We start from the raw sequence: 21954 nt of genomic DNA, 5'->3' as shown, positions 1-21954 counted from the left end.
CCAAGAATTAATAGAGCGAGCTGGGGCAGTAGAACGCTTGCGTACCAGGGGGGAAAGCTATGGAACGCCCTGCCTCTTGCAGTCCGCTCACAACCCACCCTGCAGCTTTACAGAAGGCAGCTGAAGACCTGGCTGTTCCCACTTTAAATAACTGAGTCTCCCATGTTAGTCCCTCAGCCTGATGCCCCTTTTCGGCTCTTGATCCGTTCAGCGCTACGACACCCTTGGGTAACGGGCGCTCTATAAACTTATTTCATTCATTCATTCACTGTACAACACTGAATTACATCATGAAGGGTGCAGACTGGCACTAAGACAACAGTGACACTGTGATTAATCACAGTATGGCATTGGTTTAGGTAATGAAGGGAGCAGATACTGGTAAAGTAGTTCACCTAGTGTACAGTCACAGTATGACATTAGTTCAGGCCTTAGAGGGTGCATACAGACTCTGGGTTGGAAGTCACCTGCCACAGTTTGGCACTTTCTGATGTTTTTCATAGTATCTGTGGTGTAGAGCATCCATCCATGTGTGGCCCATGCATGAGGTTGGTGGTGTTGAAGGCAGGAGGGGTGTTTAAGACCCTCTGAGCAAGCTCTCACTTAGCCCTGTTGAAATATTTGAACAAAGAAGGCACTTGTTGAATTCGTACTTTGTCTGGGGCTTTTCTACTCTGCTCCAGTATTCAGTGTTTTTGTGTGACAAAATAGCTCCTTTAATCAACACCTCTCCTCTACAGACACATTTCTTTATTAAGTTTATTTCTTTATTGTTTTGCTTGCTGAGGTATTCTAAAGTTTATTTCCCATTGTTACCCCACAGATCATTTCACAGCGAGACGAGCACTGCTGGGTGGGTGAATTGAACGGACTGCGAGGTGAGAGGATGTGCTGTCTGTGAAACACTAACGTTAACCGTACATACAAAGATAGGAATTATTGTTAGCCAATATTATCACTACTACTTATTTTGTAAAGATTAGGAACATGAAAGCCTCAGTTTGCCTCACAGTAATTTTAACACTTTATACTTACGTTGCATCCGGGCTTTAAGTGCAATGAAAAATCTGGGGGGGGGTCTCTCAAAGGGGCGTGGCCAATGCAATTAAGGGTGTGGCTTAAAACACATGTGCTGAAAATCTGTGCTTAGCATAGTGTGTCACTCGACTTGTATGTTGCTGTTTCTATCATTACATCCAGATATATGCTACGACAAGTAACATCATACCTACAAGTCAGGACTATTGGTTTTGTCAATGGTTGTCCGTGGCATAAGATAAAATGCAGCAATTATGGCTTGTATATAATATTGAAAAAGCTTCCACTTAAAGCCCTGGTGACACAATGACAATGTTGCTCCTCCTCAGTTTCAAAAAAGAGAAGGGAAATCCAGAGGGATTTCACTTCCCCTACAACGCTCACTTGGCATGACCTCATGCCGGAACTTCTCCACTAGTGAGAAGTGAGCAGTGTGAGCAGCGCACATCCATGTGCCTTCTGTCACTGCAGTCCGGAAAAAGGGACCGCCTATGCCAGGGCACAACACAGAGCCCGATAGAGACCCGTTTCGAGGCCTCCTTTAAAAAACTGCCGGTGCTCAGCACCGATGAGACCCGGCCCACTTAAAGCCCTGCGTTGCATTCATATCTTTGTAGAAGGCGCTTCAGTGGCTTCGCTTTCATGGCATTGTGTAGCCAGGGTACTCCTATGTACTCGGGTTGCTTTTATCTCTCTTTCATTTGCCACCGCTTTGCTTTTAACACATGAATTCACTTGTATTGTACCGAGTGTCCCCTATCAGTGCATTCTGTGTCCTCTCTTGTCTGTCTCTTCTGTGTTCTTATACTGTCTCCCATCTCCCCTCCATCCTCCAGACCCCTCCATCCCCTCTGGCAAATTAAGCACTGACAATAGCAGAAAAGCTGTCACAGTATCAACACAACTACTAACCATCACACTCTTAACCCCTTCCCCGCTCATGACGGAACCACTCCGTCATGAGCCACGGTTGCGCTGTGCTCATGACGGAGTGGTTCCGTCATGCTACGGCCGTTGGCGGCCGCTCCGCCCACGCGGCGCTAATTCCCCGCCTGTGCGGGCGATTAGCGCAGTGGGCGGAGTCGTGACGGAACCATTCCGTCATGAGCACAGCTCAACCGTGGCTCGTGACGGAGCGGTTCCGTCACGAGCACAGCGCCACGGCGCTGCCCCCAAACACCCCCCCAGCGCCGCGGCGGAATTCCTGCCGCGGCGAAGGGGTTAAAAAGCATAACAATTCAGACAATTCCAGGCCCCAACTAGAAAATTTGCTAATTAAAGGACTTTAACTTTCTGAAGACAAATAAAAAAAAAAAATTGTCAAATTCTGATTTAATCTGTTAAACAGTGTAAGTGTGTCACCATTTCCAGTTGCACTCACCTACTAAAAATGTGCCCACTGGCTGTTTAGTCCTATAAGGTGTTGCCTTTCCATGTCCTTACCATTCATGTGCATTTGCAATGCTCCTGTAGTCTAGAAGTAAAAGATAAGCTACTGTAAATGCATTTAGACTGCTGACTGAGTTATTTTAGATATCCATGCACAGTTGTCTCCAGGCCACTGTGTCTCACTATCTATGCCGCTCAACTGCTTTTGCTGTACTCGAGAAAAACTCCAGTTACCCTACTGAAATCGTCTTAGTCTGATCTCAGCTGGTGTTTTTTCCTGTTTACTTTCTTGAAGGAAGGTCATCTCTGCTTCCACTCGGGTGAGAGTGCAAGTTTCCCCTACTCTCACCCTGGCCGCCTCCTTTTGCTGCACCTAAAGGCCCTTTGGGCTTTGTGGGGAGCACTTGTTATGGATGTTTCATTCATTCATTTTTACTGTACTTGTTCGCCCCTAGAGGCTTAACATACCAACACTACGTACCGGAGAATGTTTGCAAGTCGCAGGTTGCATTGTGCGGTTAAATACAACACTCTAAATACCATTGAAGAACTGAGACCACCCCATATCGTTGAAGCTGGGAAAGCTGTTCTAGATCAAATAGGTTGTATCAGTTGCGCTTTCTTGATTATTTGGTCATATAGAAAAACACACTTTCCATGCAGAAGATCCATGTTTTTCAATTATATCTGTATTAAAATTAGACAGCAAATACTCAGGTGGGTAATTTAGGCCAGAAGCAGGCTGGGTGAAGCCAATACCTTCACTTGATTAGCTGAAACCTTGTGCAGGTAGTTGAACTGATAGACAAGCATAAGGTTGCCCAGCCTAGTCCCAAACTTCCCATGACACCAACAAACCATTAACGTCCAGTGCCATCGAGACAAACGCCGATATCTACGCCACTTTTCCAATCAAGGCTGCCCTTGAATAACACAATAGAACTTAAAGTGGAAGTCCATCCAGCACCTTTGTGGACAGGTTCCCTAGTTAATGACCTCACACTGAAACATCACATGACCATAGATGCAAGCCGGCAATCCAGCTCAGCTCTTAAATCATAATGCAAACAAAATAAAAAGCAGGATAAAATTAGAAGGCGGCAGACTACACCTCCAAGATTATGCAACTCCCCCACAGCAGAGAGCCTAAACACATGACAGACACTCTTAATAACACTCAGGGCAAAGACACTGAAAGCGCTATTGAGCACTCTGCCAAATCAATCTCTTCCCAAGTTACCGTTAAGAAATGCTCACCGGACACCACGGACATTGCAGCTCAAACTTCCATCACTCCACAAGACCTCTTGGCTCAGGAGCCCCAACTCAATAACGATCAATTACTAAACAAGGCCATGGCCACCTTCCCTTTGGACATTAAATCTGCCCAAGCGCCAAAGGGGTTAAGCCCGTTGCACGCAACCTCATAACATCACTTAAGTCAACAGCAGAGCCACGGGGCAACAAGCAACCAACCGGCGATATCAACAACACCCGCGTCCAAAGAAAATACTGCCCCAATTCAAAATAACTCATTACCAGCAATTGCCATTTTATCGACAATTCTGCACCTGGAGTACTCCTCCCAAGGGTCAAACGATATCCTGAATAGGGGGAATATAGTCAAACTTCCTTGCCTCTCACCCTAAATTCCGGCACTTAAATTCCACAGACATTGTGAGTATCCAGTTCATTCCCTCAGTCATATTCCCTCACAAGGAAGCAACAGCTGTGATTTGGTCCACACCTTCAGCAGCTAATACCATATATGAAACCGCACTCTTCTAGACGAATGCAGGATTTTGATTACTCTGCCTTTGACGGATTGATATCCTCGCGACTTTTCTCAACAAGACCCAGAACGCCTTTCTAACCGGGCCTTTCCTGATCTAGCCAAGAATAGCAACCGTAGCAAGTGGCCACATCACACACCTCAACATTACTTAGAAAAACAGCAGGCCCTCATCACTCAATTGCTACTAACCTCAAACAAAGTCTGATTATTTCCACCAATGACCAAGAAGGAAGGCTCTGCAAGTTCCTCTCACCAGCACAGGAAAACCAGCTATAGGATTGGGGCTGGTTGGCCACCACCTTGGTAGGTCCTTCGCCAAAATGACTCCAGCCCAAAAGGCGTACAGCTTCAGCCCCCGATATGAAGAAAGAGCCCAAACCCATGAGTTTGTTATCCTGGAATGTGTCCGGGCTCAAAAACTTCTTAACAGATCTAGATGCAAAGTCCTTTTTAACATCACATGATATCATATGCATTCAAGAATCATGGCGCAAAGAATAGACTCAGCTAGAAGGCTACTGCGAGCTCTTCACTCCAGCTACCCGGCACTCTACTAAGGGTCACGTGAAGGGAGGGCTTATCCATCTACCTATCACTATGCTGGACTTTCGACGCTTTCATCTATGCAACCAGCCACCACAACTTCCTGCGTGTCGAAATCAAAAATTGGAGTCAAAATCCCTCAGCAGTCAGCCTAATGCTACTAAATGTGTACATTCATCCAGTTGCCTTGGTAAAGAAGCAAAATCTCTAGGCTTTGGAGCTATTAATCGCAGCCATCAGATTAACTCATCCAAATGATCACTTACTGTTGACTGGCGATTGTAACCTAAATTCAATTCATAACCCCCTTTGAAATTCTTCTTGTGCAATAGCAGACTCAAGGTGGTTAATTCCCTCACAAATCACCCCACCTCAAAGAACTGATTCCATGGGACAAGCTCTGCTAGCCATTTTAGAGGGCACATATCTGTGTGCTTTAAACGGGTGCTATACTGAAGACCAGCCAGCCCATTATACACATTTTTCCCGTTCCAGCCTGACGATCATAGACTACACGTTTTGCTCAATTCCGCTGACGAGTCACTTTAAGTCCTTAGTCATCGTAACATGCTGTGAAAGCCATCAGACTAAGGTCCTCATGACACTAGAGATGATCAGCTCGAGAGGCCTGCATCAAAACTGGAAGCGTATCAAAAGGGTTCGCAGATACTGCATTGAAATATTCAACATGGAAATCCAAGCTCGACAACCAGATCCTTTCACAATGCCACACAATACAAGACTGGGAACCATTTGTGCACCAACTCCTTTTTAGAGCTTACTTGTACTCCGCAGTCTGGCCGGGGCTCAGGCCCCTTAAGATCTATCGTATCGCGGCCATGGTTTACAAAAGATCTTAAAACCTTGAAACACGATTTAAATAAGAAGATCCGATTGCTAAAACCCGGATCAAATGTCGTTACTCTGGAAGAAATTAACAACTTTCGAGGGACGTCGAAACGATGTATGTGGAAAGCAAAAAAGAGGCATGAGGAAGCATTACAGCTAGAGGTAATTATGGCTTGTCGAACAAAAAACTTCAAAGCATTCTGGATCATAATAAACCGGCTAAATAATGAGTGTCCCTACATATCGGCACTCTGTACCAAACCAAATCCAACTGTTCAAGTATCTAGTGCCTGCACTCCAAAACTGACAAAACTCCAAGTATCCTTGAGGTCATTAAAGAGCAAACATACCAACTAGCATTAACTATCACAGCTAGAAGGATTGCCATATTCATTTTTAAAAAAGCAGAGCCGATGGTGCCCCTTGACCAAATGGTATTCCTGCCTCAGTTATCAAACAGGATATTGAGTTTTGGTCACAACTGATTGAAAGGCTGTTTAGAACCTGTCTCATCATAGACACTATCCCTCCCTCTTGGCAAACAGCCAGTGGTGAACCCCAAGACCTATCGCCTCATTGCCCTCCTAGACTTCGAAGCCAAATATGTTGCTTCCCTATTACTGGAAGAACTAGAAGCATGGGCAAGCTTAAGAAATCTGATCTCACTTAATCAAACTGGGTTCAGACCCATGCTGGTCCCTACTGACAACTTAGTAGCAATCAGGATGATGGTGACAAAAGAGATATGGGAAAAAACAACTCCTCTAGAGCTATTTTGTAGATTACAGCAAGGCTTTCGATCACATCAAAATGGGAACTCCTCTGGGCGAAACTTAAACCTGGGATATTCCCAAACCGTTGCTCTGAGGCATCCAAATACTCTGTTCCAAAACATGGGCCAGAGTCAAACTCGACAATATCTCATCAGTCTCCAACAAGATCACAATAGAGCAAGGATTCAAACAAGGGTGTGTCTCGGCCCCAGCCCATTTTAATGTACTGATGAGCAACTTGGTACCCACCTTGGATGCGGTCATCAGCGATGCACCAAAACTGGGATATTGCCCTATCACTTCCTTCCTTTACGCTGACGATGCCATTCTCTTGAGCCAAACAGCAAGTGGGTTACAAAGGCTGCTCAACGTCTTATTTGAACACAGACTCACAAATGGCATGACCATAAACTTTGAGAAGACTAATGTTGTGATCTTTGGGCAGAAAATGAACAAACCCTGACCAGGGTATTTAAACAAAAACCGTCTGTGTAGAGCCCCTAGATACAAGTATCTTGGATGCTGGTTAGATGACAAGGGGGTGCATTTAGCCCACGAGAATTACCTAAAACCAAAAGCTGCTTCACTACAATTTGCATTCCAAACCATCTTCAAACATACCAACAACCTACCTTAGAACCTTTACTGAGGATAGTAACTCATCCCCACGTTGGCATACGGCTCAGAAGCTTTCCCCGGGAAACTGGGCAGTTTTCTGAACAAATCCCGGAGCCTGGTGTTTAGATCATTATTTAAACTTCCAAGCCATTCTTCAGCTGCTCAGATCGGATTGAAGTGTATGTTATGTAATCAAGCCCTGGAACAGAAGGCCTGCACTCTTGAACACATACACTCTGTGCTGCCGAAATAGGAACACTGAAATATTTAATTTGGCAGGAAGCATCCATTTTTTTCATATATAATTTTTATTAGCATTTTTAATTAATTTTCATCTTACAATATACTTTCCAGAACACGTACGTAGGTATTTATTCATTATTACTATTCCTCAGGCAGAGTGGAAAGTAGGAGAACATAAGACAGCTACCTCATTCTGTTTTCAATTACTGATCATAATCATTCCATTATCTACTGGCGGTCGCCAGTAGATAGTTATAGTTAGGACGAGTTTCCATAGAAAATCTGAAAATTCTATTTTGAATAACTTTGGCGCTGGTTGACAAATCCTCGCGAAGTTTTCAAAACTAATGGGGCGCTCCGCTCAGCTCCTACCCTGAAAGTCTCGGGGTGATTCGTCAAGCGGGGGCTGAGAAAAAAGGGGGGTCCCAAAACGCATTTTCCCCATGCATTTTCCCATAGGACCTTTAGTCGAAGGTACAGCCCGAACGGCTGAACAGAATTACTTGAAATTTGGCAAAGAGGTAGTCCTCAGGTCAGGCATGTGCCTTTTGCATATATGGTGTCAATCTGTTCAGTAGTTCCTGAGAAAATTGCAGTTAAAAGTACATAAATATCTAGAAGCGCGCACGGTGCGCGCACCATAACGTGCGCGAGCGTAATTCTGATTGGTGGTTACATGTCAGTCAACATTCGAATCGGTCGAAATCAGGAAGTGTCGGCCGCCATTTTGTGTGTTTTGTGTGTGACAGTGAAAAAGAAAGGTGGAGAACGTGAAAAGGGGGCAGGGTAGAGAGTTCCTGACCCCCTAGCCTTTGTCAGGGGGTCCCTGAAGGACCCCGAAGGGTGAAAAAAACATTTTATTTTTTTTCAAAAAATCGCGGGGTGCGCGCACCGTGCGCGCTCGGTGAAAAACCTTTAAAAAAAAAAAGAAACTTTTTAAACGAGCCATTCCATATTACAGGATACAGTCAATCTATAACTATATACATAGGTAGTTTATTGTAAAATAAATATATAAAAAATATAATAAAACATACATAACTTAGCATTTAAAAAACCTTACAAATTCACTTAAAAAACCATAGGTTTCACACACGTTATAGTTAGGAATTAGCATTTAAAAAACCTTGCAAATTCACTTAAAAAACCATAGGTTTCTCACATGTTATAGTTAGCTGGACATTTCACTCGTAAAAAACCATTGAAATTCCCCCGTTAGTTAGTTCAGATAACTATAACTCGCGCGACCGCCACTATCACAAGGATGATGTCATCAGTGATGTAATGAGTGATGCCACTGACCATGTCATGAGGGATGTAATATGTGACGTCCTCAGCCGTGGATTGCGGGCGCGCGAGTTATAGTTATCTGAACTAACTATAACGGGGGAATTTCAATGTTTTTTTACGAGTGAAATGTCCAGCGAACTAGAACATGTGTGAAACCTATGGTTTTTTTAAGTGAATCCTAAATATATTTGTTACTTATATGCAAGCCTCACGCTTCTGGTGAAATGATGTTCTTGGTGTGGTGTATGTAGCTCTCGCTAATCTCTTTATTTATTCGTAATCTTTTTTCTTTGGTATGGTAAACTTATTCAACAACTAACTGCCACTCTTTCCTGGGGTGCTTCCTCATATGGAAATGTTCTCACATGTCTAGGCTCTTGTCTGCCTGAAGGGGATGGGGGGGGGGGGCGTGCAGGGGTTGCAGAGAGTGACGTGGTCCCACGCATTCAGCCCAGCAAACCGTGCACTCTCCACTCATTGCGGGCGAGCCTCTTCTGTCTTTACTATGATGAAGTATAGATGGTGGGGTGCCCTTCTACTTTTGTTAGTATGGGGCCTTCACTAAAGCGCTCAACATCCCCTGATCCTATGGACTCCAAAGCCCTCATTATTGTAGCCCATGGTTCAGCCAGGGGTTTTCACCTTTTGGTTATTTTATCCTCTCTGGTCAGTGCTCGTTCCTCTGCTCTGGCCCAAGTCGAAACTTCTTTCTCCCTGACAGACACTCTGGGGCCCCCAGTCGAGTGCCATCTACAAGCTATTTGCCTTTTGGCTACGACCAAGGCCAGGTCAATAAACCTGTGTCCAATTTTTCAGGCTTAGGGTCTCGGGGAAAAGCCCTAGGAGGCAAACCTCGGGACTGCATCTCAGGGCACACGCCAGCACTCCGTTAAGGATCTCTATTATCTTTAGCCAATACCCCAGTATTTCCGTAAAACCCCTTACCATGTGTGTGAAGTTGGCATCTAATTCTTCACATCTGGGGCATTTCTTGTCTGCAATCCCATACATGATATTAAGCCTATGTGGTGTGAGGTATGTCATATGGAGAATATTGAACTGTATAAGTTTGAAATTAGCATTCCTGGATACCTTCCTAGTTCTCCCTAAAGATTTCTTCCATTCTGCAGCAATTAGAGGTCTACTGACTAGTTCCCCCCCATTTATCTTGCAAGTGAGTCTGAGTCTGTTCCGTCATTTCCACTATCACCCTGTACAGTCATTTTACCTGGTGTCTGGCGGTTTCCAGCCTTACCATTGCCTGAAGGACCGGGTGTGCACTAGGCTTGTGTGTGTCCTTGCCCTAGAGCGTGGCCATTGATCCCCTGATGGCGTGGAAAAATAGGAACTGGCCCAGTCCTAGTTCATGGTACTCCAGAAATTCTGGAAGGGGTAGTAATTCTCAATCTTGGTAATGGTCCCGGGCTGTGGTCACCCCGCCTCCACCCATTCTCTCAACTGCCCATGCGTGAAGGGGTAACCGTCTCCTTCCCGAGGCAGTCCCACCACAGGCAGGTCAGGTGCATATAAGGGGAGCCTCATTCCTTGCTTTGTACATCTATCCCAGCATTTCAGGGCTACCTTTAATAGCACTCCCATGTTTTTAATCTTATATTTTGGTTGCAGCATTCTGGGCAATAGTAGCCAGTGAGGTGGTTTCCCCGATAACACCAGTGTCTCCCGTCCCAGTCCATCTAACTACTGTGCTAGCCACTGGAGTTGTTCTGCCAGGTAGTATGATTCAAAATCTGTTGCACCCAATCCCCCCATAGTCGGTGGTTGTCATAAAACCATGAGGGACACTCCATGCTGACCACCATACCATATCAGATCCCTTAGTAGGGCGTCAATGTCTTTAAACCATTTCTTGGGGATTACAACAGGGAGATTCACGAAGTAATATAGCAATCTTGGTAATATAACCATTTTAGAGCGCACTATTCTAGCCATGACTAAGAGTTTTAGAGTTCGCCAAAAGGACATATTTGTTTTAAAGGGACGAACAGCCTTTCCCAGGTTCCCCTCCTATAGGTCTGTCTGGCTATGAAATATCTGGATACCCAGATATTTGAAGGAGGATGGTGACCAGGTTGGCCCCTCTGGTAGTCCCACTAGTCTAATCAGTATGGGTCTCACTGGGAAAATCCGGGTCTTACGTTTATTGACTTGGAGGCCTGACAGTTGTGCAAATTCTTCTAAGATATGAAACGCTCTCTGCATACCCTGCCCTCCGTCCCTAATGAATAGTAGGATGTCATCTGCATATAATGAGATCATATGCACCGAGCCATCTAGCGTAATCCCATGTCCCTCCCCCTTTGTCTAAAGCGTTCCGCCAGGGGCTCCATCGTTAAGGCGAAGAGCAGTGGAGACAGTGGGCAGCCCTGCCCTGTTCCCCTATATATAGGATAAGAAGAAGACACTACTCCGCCCGTCCGTACCCTTGCCATGGGATTAGAGTACAAGTCAAAATCAGCAGGGGTGTACCCAAATAACCCTTTATACCTGGGCATGGGACGTAGTTTTATACAGTAACAAATGGTATAAAGGAATAAATACAAAGTGATTTCTGAGTAGACCACATTTAATTACCCTCTCCACAATTATTATTCTTGATGAATTGTATCAAAACATATTTATAATCCACATGGACAATAGCACCTAATCAATGAAGAAGACACAAAAATGACATATATCACAACATTCTATACATAAACCAAAAAACATAAATGTATAACACAATAACCCTAAAAAATTATTCTCGCTAGTGTCCCCCCTTACAGTTCTGGAAGGACCACTGAGAGGTAGTCCAGGTGGCACACTTAAGGCTAGTCAACTAGTACAAATCGTTCTAGTATGACACCCTACAATTCCAAACAATCACTACAATTACAACGACGACTCCTTAGAAGTGTCTACGTGACCACGTTTCAGCCTTTATTCTTCTTAGGCCTCCTCAGGACAGGGTTAATACATTAATCTTATCAAACCATCAAAATGACCAAAGTTCATGATATACAGCGCCACATAGCTTTCTCAGTGCTCAGGATACAATACGCCTCCCACTGCATGTGGTGGAGCGCCCTCCGTAGGAGTACATATACTCATTCATCATCTGTGTCTCATTTAGCCATTCCGGATATTAAAAAATAATCAACTTTTATAAAAGTCTGGGGATGTAAAGTATGGGATTCGAGTACAGCAAGCGAACCCACGCAGCCATTCATCTCCCAGACCCATTATCCTCATAGCAAAAAGCATCCATAATGAACAATCCAGTCCCTCAAAATCCTTGGACTTTTGCCTTTAATGAAGTACTGAAACTCAAAACAGCCACTGCTCTCTGGAATCAAAACTATCCACATCAAAATAAAAAAATAAAAAGTTAAAGCACTTCAAAAAGAATTATTCAAACAGGACCGTCGAACTCTCATGGCCAGAAAGCATGCACATCTTAGAATATGCGATGTTACATCGCGTGCGGTACAACGCAAGCGATTACAACGCTGTCATTACAGCGACTATGCTGTTACAAAGCATACCATTACATCGCAAGTCATTTCTACGACTTGCTGTAGGGGGCGCGCTGGACTTACGAATAGTATAATTTACCATTCTAACTCCAGCCTGCGCAACAGTAGGGAAAGTGTTGGAATAGTAAATTATACTATTCTTTAGTTTAGAGCGCCCTCTACAACAAGACATTGAAACGACTTGCATTGTAATGGTTAGCGTTGTAACAACAGCGTTGTAATCGCATGCGTTGTACCGCATGCAATGTAAACGCTGCTTCTCACATCTGATACTGAGAAGCTACACCAAAAGGCACAAAAATATCTTAGACACTTTTTCCTGTGCATTATAATATTGCCTCATCATGATTAGAAATGTCACATTACCAGATCTATTACATCCTGGTCGACGCTTCCAGTGACAAACGAGCGTTGGTTATGTGGACAACCTCAGAAAAGCTTATTTCATCTTCTCTGTATCTGCCCAGCACTAATTGACGACAGCAGAAAACTAATTAGTCAATCGTGGATCAAACAAGGGTCCCGAACAATTCAAGCAGCCATGGACTTCCTGTTCAGCGAGTCTTATCCTCAAGCTATCTGTGGCTTGGTCAAAATTTTGAGCAAAGCCGACAAAATGCTAAGGGCCTCTACCTCACCAGTAACTTTGCCTGGGTTATAAGCTGCAACATACTACATTCTTTTCCATAAATTTCTCTACTTTTAAGAATCAGTGCATGCAAATTATCATCCTTTCGGTTGCACTTTTGATTGAGCACTAATGCATGAAGCACTTACCACTGGTAATTAAACACACGCGCTCACCAAAGCGCACAATACCACCTGAACGTTAAGAGCCAGTCGCTAGCACTTTCAATATTTCAAAGAAGTTTTGGGCAAAATCTTGTTATCTTGTGAAATGATTTCCCTTTTTAATGCCATTTTAAATCACACTATAATTTGTGCTATGGCAGTGTCTGGCATTTTCAATGAAACCCGCACTTTTAACATAGCGCACATCAGTGCCTGAATGTCTGGAACCAACCACCCGCCACCAGCACCTCATACTAATATCATGAAGAAGACTTGAGCAATATCTTGTTATCTGGTGGAACAAATTATTTTTTAATATTGATGTTGTGACATTTTAAATCATACTACAATTGGTGCTATGGCAGTGCCTGACATTTTCATTTCAGTTACGCCATTTTATAAGGGTTATTTATTTGTAATTACACTGTAACTTATGACATGACAATGTCTGGCACCTCATCAAGCTGTTTTTTTTGTATTTCTTTTTTTTTTTTAAATCTGGTTTATCACTCTGCAATGGCGTTAATCAGTTGTGCAGTAATAAATAAACTTGAACGTAATACTCCAAGGGTACTTGTATTTCCAGTAAGGGGTGGGATGTCTGGAGGTCGTATAATTTACCGTTTGAGTGAGAGGTGTGTGTTTGTTGCAGCATGTCCAGAGTTATTGGTGGTCTCTGTGCTGTGGATTACGGTATGATGAAGAGGGGAGAGCACAGCTTTGTGGGGTACACTGTGACCATTTCCCTATTTTCCTCAGAAAGCTCTCCTCCCATTCCTTCATGTCCCTCCTATGTTGCTCTTCCCACTCCTATTAACTCTCCCTTTGGTTTAACTTCTTTTCTCATTTTTCCTTCACCTACCTATCTCCCTTCTTTCTGTCTCTGCCTCCAACCTTCGTCCTCCCCTTTACTTCTTTCTTTTTCCTATTTTCTCCTTTCTTCCCCTTTTACTCCTGTCTTCCTCTTCTTACCCCTTCACACACTTGCCTCCTTTCTTTAAACTCCTTCCTCTTTCCACTTCTTCCTTTTCCTCTCTTCCCTCTGCCTCACATCCTCTCTGTGTTATAATTGTTGTTTTTGCCTGTCTCCCAGGGTGGTTTCCTGCCAAGTTTGTGGATGTTCTAGACGAGCGCAGTAAGGAGGTGAGTGCGGCCGTGGTCCAGACTGGTGTGACTGTGACTTTTGCCCCCGGGGCTTCCTCTGTAAGTGGGATTCCTCAGAGGGGTGCGGAAATGTAAGGGTTGCTAACGTCTCCTGACATGTTCACTTTGTGGCGCCCTGTATGAGGGGCTTGGTTAGCTGTCTGCAGCAGAATCATTATGTGGTGGGCTTCACGCCCCGTGAGGTCTCCAGCAGGTCCCCTTCAAGGGAACACACACATAGACCTGGGGAGACAGTGGCAATGTGCCATCATTGTGATGGAGTGCAGTGGGATTGATTCAAAATATTCCCATCTTCACATAGTTCCTAGCTGTGATAGCTTGTTAAACAAGGGAACCGCCTCCTCAAGCCCCTCCCCATTTTCTATCAAAGATACACAACTCCAACCAAAGGCGCACAGCCGCTGCCTGTCCTACATTAAGATAGTCCTGCAAGCAGATGCTATACAGTTGAGGAGAATCTTATAGTCAATGGGCAGAGTGTCTTGGCGGCTTGTTAAAGGAATCTTTTTCCCTGGAGTTAGATCCCAGGACCGGTTTGCTGTTTTAATCCTCTTTTATTACATCTGCAGTATTCCATCGCAGGAGATGACTCGGTGACAGAAGGAGTGACCGATCTGGTGCGGGGGACTCTCTGCCCCAGCCTCAAGGCCATCTTTGATCATGGCCTGAAGAAGCCATCCCTGCTTGGGGGCCCCTGCCACCCATGGCTCTTCATCGAAGAGGTAAGCTGCCTCTAGACTCAGTGTGGTGTCTTTTTTAAGGCAGTAGTGTTTGCACCTTTTAATATGTACAGGGTTAAATGTGAAACGCAGGTCTACGGAGGATATATGGGGAAAATGTACCCTTTGCTGTACGTTATAAGGATATTGCAAGTCACAGAAGAGTTCCATGACCATATAGATTAATGGATGCTGAAGGCAGACAAAGTTTATAAGGCCATGGAACTCTGAGGTGAATTGCAATATCTTTGTTTTGCACATCAGGGGGTGCTTTATTACTTATGATCTATGGTTATATCGTCCTTCTTCCCTCAAACCGCTTAAATCCTGGGTGTCTAGCTTTCCATGATTATTGCAGACAAGAAGAAAAGAAACTGAATCTGTACTGTGAAATCAAACACACCAAAAATAAGTTAATGTTTGTAATTAAAAGATGTTAGTCTGTTTAATGTAAGTCAGGTTGACAAATACTGTGGCTCAGATTGTGTAGGAACATGCAGATACTGTCTTTCCTGTAATGACCTATAGTGTAGAATAAATAAACATGTTACCCTATATAACTCCTTTCTGCTGATTACAGTTTTTTTTAAAGGATACCAAAAGAAGGAAATGCTAGTTCCCGTTTTCCTTGTTTAAACTGCAGCCGTTATTATGGTCCAGGCCAGGTCCAGAGAACGGGCGACCTTTCCCACGGATTCTCTCAAAGCTAGTTTGCTGGGGAAGGAATACGAAGATTCTATTGTCACCAGTGTTCCCTGAAAGCTGCGCGCGCGCACCTCTGTGCCGCCAAGCGCGCAGTGTCCGGTGTGAAGTGCGCACATCCTGGGTGAGCATTCGCGCCGCACACTTTTAAATCGCGAGCGGCGCGAAAAACGGTAATTTGTTGATTGCGGGAAGCCTATGCCCACAGGGGCTCCTGCACTTGCCACATTTCTTTATTAATGGAGCGCTGCTGAGGGCTCTTTGTGGGCCTTTGTGAAAATATTTGTTAATTGCAACACCGTCATGCGCTGCAATGAACAAATATTTTCACAATGGCCCACATTCAGCCCCCAGCCGCGCATCTATTGAGAGAAGAAATGCAACAAGTCCAAAAGCACGACGTGTGCTTTACAGGTTGTGCTTTTGGACTTGATGCATGTCTTGTCTTAATGAAACACGACTGCGGGCTGATTGTAGGCCATTGTGAAGGTCTCTTGCTTCCTGCCCAGACGAGACAAGGAAGGTGTCCGCTTCTGCACTGACGCTGGCAGCTGCGCCGCCTCTTTCTTACTCTTATTCCCTCTCTCTCTGTCTGTCTAGCTCCTCCTCACTTACCGAAAACCATGACTCAAGAAATGGTTCTCACCCTCTTTCTTCCTGTCGTTCATTTCTTCCCCTGTGAAATGGATGCAAAAAAGAAAACCACTTTTGCTGGAAATGCCGTTTTGACATTTTTCTATTCCAAAGTGCAGCCTCGGAAATAAAAGGTTCAAAATATGAAAAATCAATAACTAAACAAAGCAAGACGGAGTGTTCTTAAAGTGGCCAGATCGGTTTTATTCATACCCCAAAAACATTAGCGTCACTTTACTGAGTTTGCCAGTCAAGTGCTGTTTTCCCCCGGTGGGGAAGTGCGCCAAACCTGGAGGTACTGCAATACCTGGCGATGGGTGGATTGGAAAACAAAATGTGTACGGCGGCTTTGTGTTCACGAATGTGGTCTTTTTAAACCATACTTACGTTTTGTGAGCATATAAGCAGTGGACATTGAAATGGGTCCTTTCTGGGCCCTGTAGTTTTCAGGCAGAGGCACTCACTGATTTCTGAATAGTGAGTGTAAAAGCGTTAAGTTCACCATGTTGTTCCTGCTTACATTTCGCATGCTTTATTTAATCTTTCATTCCCTATGAGTGTTTGCTTTTTCCAGGATATTGTTACTTTTTCCTTTAGGGAGTATATTGCTCTTGCCTAGTGCGTAATTTGAATTGAGTTGCATCCAGTTGTTTATAGCAGGTCAAATTGGATGGTAGTTGAAGGCAGTGTGAATTTCTCTCAGTGGGGCAGTATGGTGTTCTGAGAGGGAGCGGATGTAGTACTGGGGGCAGAGCTGCCACATTTAGAACTGGGGAACCAGGTTCAGCCTTCATGAGCAGTCCCCCAGACCACACTCCCGAGGGAGCACATGTCCATGCTAGACCTTAGAAGGACCTGCAAATCCGGAAAAGCCCTGGTGTCTTAACACCAGCAGGTGGACCCTAGCAGTGGCAAGTGTGGGTTCACCTTGAAGGTTTACCCACCACAATCCATACTGAAGTTCACCTCCAGTCTTGCAGACAGGCCTACGAAGTAGCGGACCCTAGAGCAACAGTGACTCTATCACTGAGGTCACAGGATCCCCGGAGAAGAGCTGGCTCTAGGACAGTGCGACCGGTGTGACCGCAACGGGTGCTGACTTTGAGTGGGGGCGTTGTATATTGTGGTTTTAAAAGCACTTGCTGTACGGGAGCGCTAGGTGGCGCTAACCAAGATGGCCGCACTGATGTGAGGCTCCTGGATGCCTGACCCCTCGCATCCGCCCTGAATCCGCTACGACTGTCCTAGGTGTGCACGGCGGTCCCCACATGTAGCGGAGCTGCTGCCCCACCCTCGGTGAAGTTTCTGGCCGTTTCGGAGCCACCGGAGCCGAGTTGGGAGACCCGTGAGTCGCACCGGGGAGACAGGGCGCACCCGGACGGTTCCGCGGCCGGCATGGAGGGCTGCGAGAGTCCGCGGCGCACCACGAGGAGAGAAGGCCGCGCGACTGGTGGCGGCCGGCCGCCGGTTGTCGGAGTTTGCGGAGCGGCGCCCGCGCCCCCATCGGACCCCCAGTGCACTGAGGGAAGCGACGGCAGGTGAGCGCCCCCAGAGCTGCCGGGGGTGGTGGCCCGCGATCGGTGGCAGGGGGGGGCCCTGTTCGGCAGGCAGATCGGCCCGAGCTGTGTGGGCCTGTCCAGGGGATCGGCCCCGGCGATCGTCGACGCCCACCCTCTACCTCCGCTGCAGGACGCGGCTCGGAGCCGACCCCGAGCCCTACACCAGCCCATCCTGGGCGCACACGGGGGAACCCTTGCCTCATCCGCCCGGCACGGCCCCCACCCGTACCTGCATGTGGCAACGGCATACCATCTGGGACTCCTGCTGTTTCTCCCCCTCCGTCCTGTCATACGGCTGAGCAGACCTACGCAGTACTCGTCAGGAGGGCCCAGCGAAACGCTCCCGATTGAGAACTCCGACGCCGCGGCCAGCGCAGTGCGGCCGAACCTGGTGGCACCCACACACAGTGCCCCTTAGCGTGCTTCCCGGGGTGACTGAAGGCCTGGTTTCCTTTCAGGACAGTAGCAAGAGCCTACCGGTCCCCAGGGCGGCGACGTCCCCGCCGGACTCCGGGGGCGGCTGCCGAACGTGGGGCTGGGATGTTTTATCGGTGGTGGGGGGCGCTGAGATGGGCCTGGTGGCCGCTGGAGACTACATCCGCCCTGCAACATTTACCGGGAGGCACTACCGGTAGGAGCGCTCCCCTTGACCATCTTGACCGGGCGGAGTGGCCCCCTCGACGCTGCGCTTGGCCCGGGATCGAGGGTTGATGCAGAGTCGCCCCGCTGACCGGGACGGCCCCGTGGATTGGGGCAGATGGCGGTGATTCGACGGCCCGTGCGCTGTCCCTCGACTGGTGACCACCACGGGTGCGGCCTGCGGCAAGGTGGGTGAGGCCTGGTCCGGATCCCCCTGGGGAGGTGGCGTGCTCGTTGGATTCTGAACCCCTTCCCTACCCCTCCCGCCGCTTTCTCCGTCCCCGGCCTGGTGCGGAGGCCGCTTTGTCGGACGAGTGAAGACAATCTGACGGTCCGCCCTGCCTGGCCTCGGTCCCTGCGCCTGTTCCCGGGGGGCCGCCATGGGCAAGGAGAAAGGTCCCAGGCCGCCGCCGGCGTCCCACCAGACGAGGATTGACCAGTTTGCGAGTTCGGACCCGCCGGGTGCGAGTGGGGGAGCGGCCCCGGCCCTGAATAAAGACTTGGCTGCCATCCTCCAAGCCATTGATGCCTCCCGCACCTCCTTGGAGGGGTTGGTTGGGGAAGTGAAGGTAGATGTCACACTCCTGCGGCAGGACCTCCGCAACGCCACGGCCCACATTACGGAAACGGAGTCCTGGATCTCAACGGCGGAAGACGACATTCGCCAGCTCCAAGACCAGGTCCGGGAGCTCACGACCCACTCCAAGGAACTGCATAGACGGGCGGAGGATGCCGAAAACCGCGCCAGCCGCAATAACCTTCACCTGGTGGGCTTTCCGGAGGGGGTCGAGTCTGGCCGAGCTGACGACTTCCTGGACGCTTGGTTCAAGTCCTGGATGCCGGCGACGAGCCTGTCCACCTGGTTCGTCGTGGAGAGGGCGCACCGGTCGCTGGCGGCCAGGCCTCCAGTGGGGGCCCCCCCGCGCCCCTTTATTCTTCAGATCCTCAACTTCAGGGACAGAGACGCTATCCTCCGAGAGGCACGGGTGAGCGGCCCCTTGACTTTTAATAACCACACCATTATGATCTTCCTGGACTACACCCGAGAGGTCCAAGAACAACACGGAAGTGAAGCAAAAGCTGCGCTCCCTGGGCCTCCAATACCAGCTCCAATTCCCGGCTCGCCTGCGCATCATTTTCCAGGGCAAGACACTGTTCTTTGACACTCCCAGGGCAGCGTGGGTCTGGCTCACCGAAGAAAAAACAGTGTGCCGGTCCGGAGGGGTATCGCCCAGTAGTGTGCCCCGGGGCCCGGCTGCGGTTGGGTCCCAACGCTCATGGCGCAAGAAGCGCACGCACTCCCGACGACGTCGTGGTGCGCCAGGGGCCAGGACCAGGTCCGCGAGCCTATTTGACAGCAAAAAGAGAGACTCCTCTGCCTCGTCTGGGACATCATCTCTGGTGGTCGAGGGGTCTCGGCGCCGTCTGTCGCCTCAGCCGGATGGGTCTCAGACCCCCCTCCAAGCACCTATTGACCTGTCAGACCTTTCCCGCAGCCCTGCTATGTGACCTTTGCTTTGTTTTCTCCATCCACAGGGGGGGGGGGGGGGGGGGCGGCGACCCTGCCCGATGATGGGGGAGGGGGGGCTCCGCAACCTTAAATTTCCTATAGCAACCTAGGACAAGACACTGTAATCCATCATTCTGGAGGGGTCCACCACGCTCTTTGTACCCGAGCACCCACGCTTGGGGTCCTGTACATGTTGGTTCAGTTAGGGCGACAGATGCTTCCGTTCCTGAAGTGTAGGGTGGGGGGTGGGGGGTTGGGATTGGGTTTTCGTTGCTTGTTCCTCCTTGGGAGGGTGTTTTGTTTGGTTTGGGTTTGTTTTCCAATGAGCCGTTCATGCAGCACTACACCATGTGTTCTCGCGCTACTCCATGCAGACACTGCCGCGCACTCCGCCGTCGTCCGTTTGCCCCCGCCGTCCGCTGGCTCTCCCTAGCGTGAGACCCGTTCCAGGGTGCCTTCCTGGCATCCCTGGGCCGCGTCGCTCCCGGCGCGTTCCGCTCCCGCTGCTGTCATGGAAGACCTAATCCCTAAGGCCCAGATGTGCATCCTGTCCTGGAATGTGAACGGCCTGATGGATAAGCTCAAGCGCGCCGCCGTCCTCAAATATGCCCAGCGCGCAGAGGTAGACGTTCTCCTGCTTCAGGAAACCCACCTGCTTGGCGAGAAATGCCCCTTTCTGGCGCGCTATGGGTACGACCGCGTGTGGCACTCCGGGTTCTCGCGCGGCTCGCGGGGAGTTGCTATCTTGCTGCGCCGCTCTCTCCCTTTTGTCCTATCCCGAGTGCTCCAGGACCCTCACGGCATGGGGATTGCCGTCAGCGGCACGCTTGAGGGTCGGCCGCTCAGCTTCCTGTCGCTTTATGCGCCACCCTCTGGCCTGTCACAGGCTTTAGCTCAGGTCGCCTCTTGGCTGGCGACTCTCCCGCCGGGCACTCTTGTTCTGGGGGGGGACTTCAATGCGGTCTCGGCCCCACAGCTAGACTCCTCGGTCCGATTTCAGACTCCTGCGCCGCACGGGCGAGGCAGTTGGCGGGCTGGGCGGAGGCTCAGGGCCAATGCGACGCGTGGCGGACCTGGCACCCGCGCACTCGGCAATATACTCACACTTCGGCCGCCCACCACACCCATGCTCGCATTGACGCGATTTTTGTCCCCCCTGCCGACTGTGTAGGCGTCCAGGAAACCCGCATCCTCCCCATGGGGTTATCCGACCACTCTCCAGTCCTCCTTTGCCTGGGCCCTCCGCCCCGTGGGGCCTGCCAGATGTGGCGTTTTAACGCATGGTTCCTCCAGGATAAGACACTCCGTAAGGAGGTGGGGTCTGCCATGGCGCATTACTATGGCGATAATGACGGGTCGGTTTCCTCGGCGGGCACCCTCTGGGAGGCCTGCAAGGCCACTGTTAAGGGGGCCGCCAAGGCACATGTGGTGCGGCACCGCCGGAAGCAATTGCAGCAACTCACTGCCTGTGAGGCCCGGGCGCTGCGCTTGGAACAGTCTCTCTCTGAAACTGACGATCCTGCCGGGTCTCGGCAGCTGCGGCTTTTGCGTGAGGAGATTCGTCAACGGTCGCTTGATGCGGCCAAGCTCCTCTGGCAGTCCTCGCTGGCGAGGGTGTACGGGTGGGGCGATAAGAACGGTGCGCTGCTGCACCGGTTGGCCACTTACCCCAGGACCGCACGTATCATTCCGGCGGTGACCGGCACTGATGGCGTGCTCCACTCTTCCTCCTTGGCGATTGCGGAAGCCTTCGCTCAGTACTATACGCAACTATATCGGGCCCGGGCGCCGGACCTTTCCCTGGCCTCTCTGCTCGCCTCGAGCAACCTACGCCTTCCCCAACTTCGATCGGAGGACAGGGAGAGTCTGGAGGCGCCCATTTCTCTTGATGAGATTGGAGACGCGATAGGGCGCACGTCCTCGGGGAAGACCCCGGGACCGGATGGCTTCCCCCAAGAGTTTTATGCCACCTACAAGGAGCACCTGGTCCCGCGGCTGAGGGATCTCGTTGCCGAAGCGGTCAATAAAGGCTCCTTCCCTCCAGAGGCTGATATTGCCACCATTGTGGTTCTGCCCAAGTCCGCGCCGCCGCCTATTGACAGGTCGGCTTATTGGCCGATCTCCCTCATTAACACGGACATCAAGCTTTATGCAGCATTCCTGGC

At 48.8% G+C, this 21954-nt stretch overlaps 1 protein-coding gene across 3 annotated transcripts in view; it reads left to right on the top strand.

The window, feature by feature from the left end:
• The window catches only part of SGSM3 (small G protein signaling modulator 3), a 276018-nt gene that overhangs the window by 208803 nt on the left and 45261 nt on the right, over positions 1–21954 (top strand). For all 3 annotated transcript variants that reach the window (XM_085601237.1, XM_085601236.1, XM_085601238.1), the window contains 3 exons: positions 824–878; positions 13957–14006; positions 14597–14749. In XM_085601237.1, the coding sequence (XP_085457363.1) occupies positions 824–878; positions 13957–14006; positions 14597–14749 (258 nt within the window). The remainder of the gene's footprint in view (positions 1–823; positions 879–13956; positions 14007–14596; positions 14750–21954) is intronic.

This window comes from Triturus cristatus, chromosome 4_2 (assembly GCF_964204655.1).
Source record: "Triturus cristatus chromosome 4_2, aTriCri1.1, whole genome shotgun sequence".
In the NCBI taxonomy this organism is placed as follows: domain Eukaryota; kingdom Metazoa; phylum Chordata; class Amphibia; order Caudata; family Salamandridae; genus Triturus; species Triturus cristatus.
Note: the sequence above shows the minus strand (reverse complement) of the source record. Positions and strands in the feature narration are given on the sequence as shown.